The sequence below is a fragment of the Melospiza melodia genome, chromosome 30 (genome assembly GCF_035770615.1).
Source record: "Melospiza melodia melodia isolate bMelMel2 chromosome 30, bMelMel2.pri, whole genome shotgun sequence".
Classification (NCBI taxonomy): domain Eukaryota; kingdom Metazoa; phylum Chordata; class Aves; order Passeriformes; family Passerellidae; genus Melospiza; species Melospiza melodia.
In genome coordinates this window covers 3,235,121-3,245,084 of record NC_086223.1, presented here as the reverse complement: position 1 = coordinate 3,245,084, position 9,964 = coordinate 3,235,121, and the positions used below count along the sequence as shown (strand labels likewise).

At 42.9% G+C, this 9,964-nt stretch overlaps 1 protein-coding gene across 1 annotated transcript; it reads right to left on the bottom strand.

Annotated features, from left to right (window-relative positions):
• Positions 1–5,341: 5,341 nt before the first annotated feature.
• Positions 5,342–7,088, bottom strand: LOC134430936 (pre-mRNA-splicing factor SLU7-like). The gene is given in 1 exon segment (XM_063178830.1): positions 5,342–7,088. A coding segment is annotated over 1 exon segment (1,707 nt). The 5' UTR covers positions 7,049–7,088.
• Between the last annotated feature and the right edge of the window lie 2,876 nt (positions 7,089–9,964).

Genomic DNA, 9,964 nt, shown 5'->3' with positions numbered 1-9,964 from the left:
AGCACATCTATAAATTACAGGCAGTGATTTTAATTAGCAGGCTTCTCTGCTGCTCGTATTTCGCTGGCCACACTGCAGAAAGATTCACCTAAATGGCAAACTGACAGGCTGCCTGTCAGAAAATGCAGTAAAAATAGACATAAGGAAGACAAAGAAGGCCCGGAGAAAAGGAAATGAAAATGTTTTGGCAGCGAAACAAGATTATTAATGGACTGAGGGGGCAGATTGTTTTTTGCTGAAATCACAGTCATGTTTTGTATATAAATATTGGTGCTGTGCATGATGTTGGGACAAGTAAAGAGCAAAGACAGGGAGCAAGGCATGGAGGGTTGCCGTGCAGGTACCCAGTGGTTTCAGGTGCTTCTTGGCCTTCTGACAACCCTGCCAGCCTTGCCTCCAGGGACACACCAGCCTCAGTCAGCACTTTGGAGCTGATGCCTTCATGTGGTCACAAACCACACAGGTCCCACTCTCAGGGTGCACCCCTAGGACAGGAGCCAGGTGCAAGCAGGGCTGAAGGTGTGTCTGAAGCACATTCACCATGGCCAGATGGGAATTCAGTCCCACCTCATCATCACACACCAGAGAAGACCCAAAAGCTGAAGGCGTGAGGTGGTCCAAGGAGACAAGGCAGTCCTGGAATCCCTGCATCTCCTGTCCTCAGCTGATCTGATTCCTGCATTTTGTGGGCCAGGAGCTGGCTCAGTCAGTTCTTTGCTCTGCAGCTTTGCTGTGGGTTTTGCTGCAGCATCCCTGGGCCTCCCAGCCTTGTCTTAAGCAGAATGATGAGCGACTGTCTCATCCTTGTTTCCTCAACTCTCCCTGGGGAAAGGAGCCTGTGCAGCACTGACAGGTTTTGTAAGGCCTGTAGGGATTTTTTTTTTTGCCTTATATGTGTGCATGTCACTCCATTTTTATGCAGAAGGATGGAAAGGAAAGTTCATTGTCTTGTGACTGCAGGTAAAGGAGTGCAGGGTATTCCTCAGTGTCACCTGGAGCAGGATTTTCCCTTTTCTGACAGCACTTCACCACGTTTCTCAGCAGGAATTTGGATTTTGCTCCCCACCATCAGACGGTGGAAAGCCTGCTCCAGCGGAGGCAGGACGCTCTCTGCAGGGAGCACTCAGAGCTCTGCAAACCCCACAGCCCCATTTCCCTTCAGGAGAGGGAGAGGCAGCAGCTGCAGGGCACCACCATGGCCGAGCCTCACCTCCCCTGCAGTGCAGGGCACAGTTCACCCCTGGTGAATGTATTCTGTTGCAGGGTGTATTCAGCAAGCCTTCATCTTGGCGTGAATTTTCTGAGCAGGCTGCAGAGCCTTGCTGTGGCTGTCACTGAGTGTGGAGAGGCGACAGATGGCTCTCACACGTTTGCTCCTGGAAGTGCTTCCCCAGTGGCTGGATCCTCCCTGGCTGATCCACCCCCTCGGGGTCTTAATTGCTATTATGAATTAAATTCATTGGGTTATATTGATGCCATTCTCTGTACAAAGAAATGTGAAGATATTCTGCACTAGGAAAATACACTGTGAGAAGCTAATTTTCACTGAAGGATCCACAGCCTGAAATTTGGAGCCTGTAACATCTTATTCTGGTCTGCAGATCCCCAAAGTTTGGTCCTGCACAGCCAATCAGAGGAATGAATTTCAAACATGGTGAGCAAGTGAATTATTGAGTGAGCAGTGTCCTGAGGTCTGTCACACAGCCATGGTCCCTGCAAGAAGCACAGACACACCTGGTGAGAGTGCCCTGGTGTCACCCTGGGATCAGGGACAGAGCTCCTGCTCATCACACCATGCAGTGACAGTTTCCTGCATTTTTATGATGATTGTTCACTTTTTACTCCTCTTCTCTTTGACATTTGTCTCAGTGTGCAATGTCTTATTTCCCAGGGACAGAAATAAGGGACACACTTTAGTGTCTCACCAGATCTAGTCTTAAATATCTTTTTGGACTTTTCAAATATGAGAAAGAGCTGGAAACTACCCAGGCCAAGCTGTAGAGTTGCTAACTATGAACTATTGCTAACTATGAGCACTTGGAGTTAAATCATTCAGCCCAGAGGTGTCATTTGATGCTTTCCCCTAGAAGATAAAGAGGTAGAAAAGCAGTAGAGTGTCATAGACAGGTAGAAGAATTATAAAATAAAAGCCTTATGAAATCAGGCCTTGCTTTGCTAAAGTTGCTAAAGCTGGCCTGACATTTCTTCTAAATGCAGCTAACAAGCAATTTTCAAGCTCCCATGGACATATATCCCCAGGTTGTTAAATATATTCTGCAAATCAGAAGTTTATTTAACACAACAATCTATTCTGAGGGTGAAAAAAACAAATGCATCTGTGTAAACAATGAAATTTATCCCATGAGAGCCCGCAAAGGAAAAATGTAAACATATCTAGAGAGAGAAAATGTGATAGACACTTACACTAGCCTTTATCATCCAATGAACTGAGTTTCACTGTATTGCTGACCAATTAGATTCAACACAGTGCCTTTTGATATTTCCTACAAGTATGAGCTTGGTGAATAAAGAATTGGCTTTCTGCAAGAAGAAAATGGAGTCTGGGCTGATTTATTCCAACAGAAGGTGTCCCCAAAGACACGATCGACTCGAGATTAACAGCCTGTCACAAAAGGAGGAGGTGAAACCAGCCAAGCCGACCGCGGGACGGGATTTAGAGATGGAATAAACAAAGATGTGAAAGGGAGATTGCAGCCAGACCGGGCAGAGCACACGAACAGCACAGCACTGGCAGCAGGATCAGCACGGATAGAAATTCAAGGAGCGGATATGCAAAGGAGCAAAAGGGATATGGAAAGCAGCAAAAGGGATATGGAAAGGAGCAAAAGGGATATGGAAAGGAGGAAAAGGGATATGGAAAGGAGCAAAAGGGATGTGGAAAGCAGCAAAAGGGATATGGAAAGGAGCAAAAGGGATATGGAAAGGAGGAAAATGAGTATGGAAAGCAGCAAAAGGGATATGGAAAGGAGCAAAAGGGATATGGAAAGCAGCAAAAGGGATATGGAAACGAGCAAAAGGAGTATGGAAAGGGGCAAAAGGAATATGCAAAGCAGCAAAAGGGGTATGGGAAGCAGCAAAAGGGGTCTTCTGGCTACGGTCAGCAGCGGGATCGGTGTGCAAACAGCAAAGAGAAGAGGCGGTGAAGCAGAACCGGGGACGAGGTAGAACTTGTGGAATGCACAGAAATGAACACAACAGCTGGGGGAAAGTGAGCAGCCGGTGAGAACAGAACGCGAGCTGCAAACGCCGTCCTGGACCGTGGAGGATGCGCAGCCCAAAGAGCCGCGCAAGGCGAGGCAGCCCAGGAGAGAGAAACCCACAGCGAGCCCTGGGGACAGCAGCGACAGAGACAGTGGTGAGTGAGTGCTCAGCTGCTGGGAAAAACACCAATCGCTTGTTTTTAAGATTTTTTTTAAAGTTTAATAGTAATGAAATGGTTATAAAAATAGTAATGTAATTAGAGTAATAAGAATTTGGACATTTTGGATTAGGACAATATGAGACAATAAAAACTAAGAGTTACAGGCAGTCTGGGTACCTTTTCTGGGCAAAATGAGCCCGAAAAAGGACCCATATGAACAGAGGATTAACCCTTAAAAGCAACAGCCTGTTGCATATTCATACAGCTCATACATGATGCATAAATTCCATTCAAACACAGGATTCTGTCTGGTCAGTGTCAACTTCTTCCTCTTAATCCTAAAGTGTCTTCAGGGCTCAGCAAGGTGGGAAAAAGTTCTTTCCTTCTGATAATGGAGCAATAAACTCTCTTTCTCTGAAAGATTCAGGTGTCCTGTGGCTGCTATCTGGTGAGAGTACCTCATTCCTCTTTTTAAAAAGATATCCCACATACATAGTTTCTATTTTAACCTCAAAAGTTACGTTTTAACTACAAAACTACATTTACAGTACTATTAAACTGTTAATACAGCACTACTAATCAATACAACAAATTACATGTAGTAAATATCTGCCTAGAGCCATATAATGTGCACTTTTCACATGCTGCTAAGGTGTGGGGAAACAAGTGGCAGGATAGAACCGTGACGTGGAAATGGTACTTGAAAACATAGAAGTCATGGAAAGAAAGCCCAGCTCTGAGTTTAAAAAGGCAAAATATGCTGGGAAAAGGCATTTTCTACTTTTTTTTTTTAATTATTTTCCCCCTTACGGTGTGTGGTTTTGAGGGTTTGGTTTTTATTGCCTTTTCCCCTCCTCTTTTTCAACCGCAAGTGTTTTAGGGGGAAGAGCAGAGGGCAGAATCGTGGAGTTTTCCCTTCCCTTTTTGGGGTGGCACCTGCCCATCAATTGGGAATGGCTCATCTATATTTAATTTATTTAATTGCTGTGGTGTAGATATGGCTTGGCCGCTGCAGCTCTGTTCCTTTTATTTTTATTTATTTTTTTAAGCAAAACATGATTTATTAAAGGCATAGGGGAAAACACAACAATATAACAGCTCCTGGTTTAAGTATATAAAAAGTGAAACAATTCAGAGTACATTTGATGGTGCTTGTGATACATTTAAACAGGATGTTTTGAGTCCACCCTACCTCCTCCTAGAATTTAAAACAAGGAAAAGAAATTACAGAAATACCCCTTTACCACCTCACACAACTGCAACTAGAGGTGTCTACAGACAGCATCTCCAAAGTGTGTGGTTTGTAGTTTTTAACACACGCTGCACGAGAATGTCTTAATGCAGACAAGTCAGGATTAAGTCACTGACAGTCTTTTTGGATATTTTCCTTGTTTGCTTCCCCATACTGCTGCTTGATTTGTGAAATTTCATTTTCCAGCTCTGACAGGAACATTCCACTGCAAAGTGATCAAGAAACTCTGTATTCTTTTACAGTCATGAGACAGGCTTAACAAGTGAGAAGCTCTAGTGGTAGTTGTGTCAATTTTTGTCAAGCATTTTTGTTGTGTATTGACACCTGCTGACCATTTCTACTGACTAGTCAGTTTTACTGCATTACAACTTTATGCATTAGTTGGTTAAATATATATATATATACATGTATTAGTTGGCCAAATTTCAGGACTTCAATCAGATCTCCTTCAAGAACTTACAGAGTAGGTGCATGTATTTTATGTATACATATGTTATATGTGTGTGGCTGTATTTGTATACATACACACACATTTACAAAACTCCAGTAACTACTAGACTGCTCATGTCTGCTGAAAGAAGCTTTCACAAATTTCTTCAGACCACAAAAAGGTTTTTGTTCTTTTAGACATGTACAAAATTAAGTGTCTAGAGAGCTGTAAACAACAATGAGAAAAGCTTTTTGTACTGGAATGGCGCCTCCTGTGATTACTGCCCAAGAAAAGAGGCCATGGGGCCATCAGGTCTCTGCCTTTTCACTCTGTAGGCCTCCATCTCCTCTTCTGTTGGCTCCCTGGCTTCATACTGGCTGTTGTATGGTCTCCTCCTCTCATCTAACTGCGTGATTTCTCTGAGGTGCAGAAGTTGAGCCTCTTCAGCATTTAGGGCCTTTTTTAGTTTTTCTTGCTTCTTTTCCTCTTCACCCTCACTGTTGGAATTTGAGCTCTTCTTGTGCTTCTTCTTTCTCTTCTCTTTCTGTTTCTCTTGGTGGATCTCCATCAGTGTTTTGGGTTTTATCATGTGTTCTTCCTCCTCAGGCTGCTTTTCCATTAAACTTGCCTCTGGATTAGCAATTTCTTTCCCAGTTTCCCCTGTGCAGTAGGAGTACTCAACAAAGGAGTGACAGCACTTGTAACCCCACTTCCCTTCCTTCCAGCACGAACCCCAAATGCATGTATGGTTGTTGATCCTCACATCCTCTTCATGCTTAGAGCAAGCAATAGCTCTCTGCTGTCCCTTGATGACTGTTCCATGCCTAGATTACTCCACATAATTTTATGTTTGAGCTAGCAGCAGTTCAGCTGGGAGGGCATCTAAATGTTCCTGTCCTCCATACTTCTCCAGGATGCTTTCCTTCTGCTGTGCCTTGAAATCTTCTTTTTTTGCTTTGAAAGATTTATAAAGGAGCTCTAATTTGGTAGGGTCTGCTTGAAGATGAACTTCAGAGCCTTTGTCATAAGCCTCCCAGGCAAAGAGCTGAGTCTGTGCCATTGAAATGGCATCACCTGTGTAGTGAACAAAGTTGTCACCAGCATAAGCAACTTCATCTGGACTCCTGCCTGTGTTGGCATAAGGGTTCTCCCTCATTGCTCTTGTTTTGGGATCATAATAAGCGGAGTTTGGGTCTAGGTTCCTCAAGTATTTAACAATATCTTCCTGAATACGAAAATTTCGGACTGTGATGCGTCTTTTGGAGTCAAAGTTCTGCCTGGGCATATCAATGTCATCTGTGTGTTTGTCCTCATCTTCACTGCTGTGATCTCTTTCTGTCTGTGAATTTGATTCCTCTTCTCCCCCGTGGTATCTTGGGGAGTTCACTCGCTCCATCTTCCCTGATGCCAGCTCCTCCTGAAGCTTCTGTGCTTTCAGTGCACATTGGGCCAAATCAACCTTGGAATATTCCTCAACAATTTTCATGTGTTCCTCTGGGTCATAACCATTCCACCTGTCTCTCTTCCCATCGTAACCAAACACCAGCTGGGGCTGCACGTGCTCATCCTGGGCAATATCCATGCCTGTGTATTTTGCTCCAGCTTTCCTGGGTCTCTCCATGCAGTGTTGCCTTTTGTGTGTCAGTGCCCCGCAGTTCTCACAGGCTCCTCTGCAGTACCTCGTGGCCACAGAGTGCTCCTGAACTCCTCGCTTGTACCAATCTCCAGAGGAGTTGTACTCCTTTTGCTTCTCTGCCTGAGGTCTCTGATGCTTTAGTGTGGGTCTCCTGGAAGGATCTATGTACCACGGTGCTGAGGAGATGTACTGAGGAATATGAGGGTTGATGTCTTTTCCTTCTTCATCCACCTCAGCCGGTGCATTTCCAAGTTTTCTCTGCTCTTCTAATTCTTTCTTTTTCCTCCAATCTTCCCTCATCATCTTCTTTGGTTCCTCCAGGCTCACACCATTTGCACCTGAGGTCATTTTGGGTTTTTTCCTGCCAGGCCACAGCACTGCCCCACAACTCTCCTCTCCCCTGTGCCTCTCCTCTCCTCCCAATATTATTTGCAACAATTAATTTTAAAGTCTTAACTATGTCCTATAACCTTGAATTTTATCTGCAGCAGTTCTTAAGAGTTTAGAAATAATCAGATCACAGTAAAAGAACTTTACTGCTGAAGCAGACAAAGTCAGAGCAGGAGCTGACAGCCTGTGTGTCAGGGTGATGGCTCAGCCCTCCTGCAGTGCCAGCTGTGGTTCTGGTGGAGGAGGAATCCTGGAGAAGAGTGGAATTTTCCTCTGAAGGTCCAGTGAAGGCCTAGAAGGGTCTGGTCTTCCTCTGGGAATCCAGTGGGAAAGGCTGTTGTGGTGATCCAGCCCTCAGATTATATCCAGGTAGGAATGTTTGGCTCCTCCCCCTGGGCAGAGCATCTCCCAGTGGGATGGTGGAGTTTTATCAGCCATGCAGGGACACTCAATGGCCCATTAACAAAAGATAATTAATCGTTAATGGCCCATTCACAGAAGATAACTCCTGGAGGGAGGATTGAGTCCTGGAAGAGATAAAGAACACTGTCCCACCTGGTTTTAACAGCTGGCAATAGAACACACGCTCCTGGTTACATCTTGCATTGCACTCTAAGACAGTTAAATATCACTTTTCTGCATTGTAAGATGTACAGTTGTTTTCCTTTAAGAGATGACTCTGACTAAAACAGCTGCGATGAAACACTGCCAAACACCTGTTTGTGAATAAAGAAGGTACAGGGTGTTCACCCTTAATTTTATCAAAGATTTTATTGCTTGTTACAATCTCTGCTGTTTTATCTTCCATAGATAACACAGAAGAGTCAGTGATAATTCTACATTATGGCTGTTATTGATTGTGAGCTGTTTCAGTGTTTTCCTCTGTTTAATTTTTCAGTCATGGTACATGACTGTTTAGAAAGGTGTTATCTCAACTTCATAAGATGGTTATTGCTGATGTATTGATTACATTGTGTGAATTTACTGATTTTATAATAGGCATCGTTCATAAGATGTTATTACTGTATTTATAACCAGCTTCTTATATGTTTTAACATCTTTTTGTGTAATTATCTAAAAGACATGTAACATTTCAGGACTCTTTTTTCCTTCTCTAGCCACTTTTGCATCTCTTAGACCAGCTGAGCTCTCTGGCCAGACCTGCACTGACTCTGTGGTTTGACCCAACGTTGTCTCATAATTTTAAGTATTTTTCAGAGTTCCAAGAAAAGATACCTGAGCTTCATTGAAACCCTCCTCCAAACTGCTAATCTGGTGGTTTTCCCCAGTTATTATCACAGAGGCACTCCTGCAGTTTGCTGTGTTTGAAGCATCTCAATCCTGAAGGAAACCTCAGAAGGATCCAACTACTGGATGCTTTGATTAGTCTTTAACCCAAGGCCTTTACTCATAACTGCTATTTTTAGGAGCCTTGTTTTAAAATGTGTTTGGGGGATTCCCTCCCAGTTGGAGCCTGAGTGGTGGCCAGGCCTTGGCTCTACCTGGATGGAGAATTTGACAACAAACCCAAATGTTTTCTGCATCAAAACCAAATTCAGGTCACTTTGACTTGAAAATTTGACCCTTTATATATGATAGCTGAACCTATTTTTAAAGTAAGCTTGGGGATTATTATCTAGAAATAATTATCCAAGCCCTCACTAAACTGAGATTTGTCATCTGTTTGCAGATTCTGGGATGATGGTACAGTATTTCAGAAATTCCTAATTACCTAATTTCACATGTATTATTAATTATGTGTATTATCTGAAATATTCTTAGTTGTTGTACCTGATTTATTCTTGATAACTGTCAGTTTCTTGTTCACTACATGTATTGTTTTGCCTTGATGTTTCTTCATGCAAATGAGAAGTAGATTTAACACAACAATCTATTCTGATGGTGAAAAACAAATGCACCTGTGTAAACAATGAAATTTGTCCCATGAGAACCCACAAAGGAAAAGTGTAAACATATCTAGAGAGAGAAAATTTGATGGAAATTTACAATATGAATGAACTGAATTTCACTGTATTGCTGACCAATTAGGTTTAACACAGTACCTTCTGATATTTCCTACAAATGTGAGCTTTGTGAATAAAGAATAAAGAATTTGCTTTCTGCATGAAGAAAATGGAGTCTGGGCTGATTTGTTCCAACAGTAGAGATGCAGCAAATACAAGTCAGCAGCAATTAGGATGGTTGAAAAAAGAAAGAAAAAAAAATCCAAATCCCCTTTCATGTGTCCAGCCTGTTTACATTCTGGGCTAGAATAATGCTGATCTGACTCACTGCTGGCATTAATGAAGTTTGCACCTCTGGGTGAGCAATTTAATTTATCTCAGCAAGCCAAAGCTCATTATAACAGTCCATAAATGCTATCAGATGAAAGCAGCATCCTTCAGCAACCTCAGGGATTAAAGCAAGGAGGCATTCAAGTGCCAAGGATTCTGCTGGAAAGGCTGCAGTGTGTGAAAGAGCATGTGTGCTGGAGGCTGAGGGAGCACAATGAATGCCTCAATTACTGCTGCAGGTTTCTCTGTGTGGAGACAGTGAGCTGAGCCTCTGGAGGAGTGAGAAATGTGTATTTTATGATTGAAAATCATAAAAAAAACGGCCCTTGGACAGCAGCAGAGGTGGTGGTGGTGCTGCAGAGAAACCCAGGTGTGAAAAATGCCAGTCACTTGTTTTCAGAATTTTAAAAAGTTTAATAGTAAAAAAATGTTTAAAAAAATAGCAATTAGAGTAATAAAAATTGGACAATTTGAATTAGTACAATATGAGACAATAAAAACAAAGAGTTACAGGCAGTCTGGGTACCTTTTCTGGGCAAAATGAGCCCGAAAAAGGACCCATATGAACAGAGGATTAACC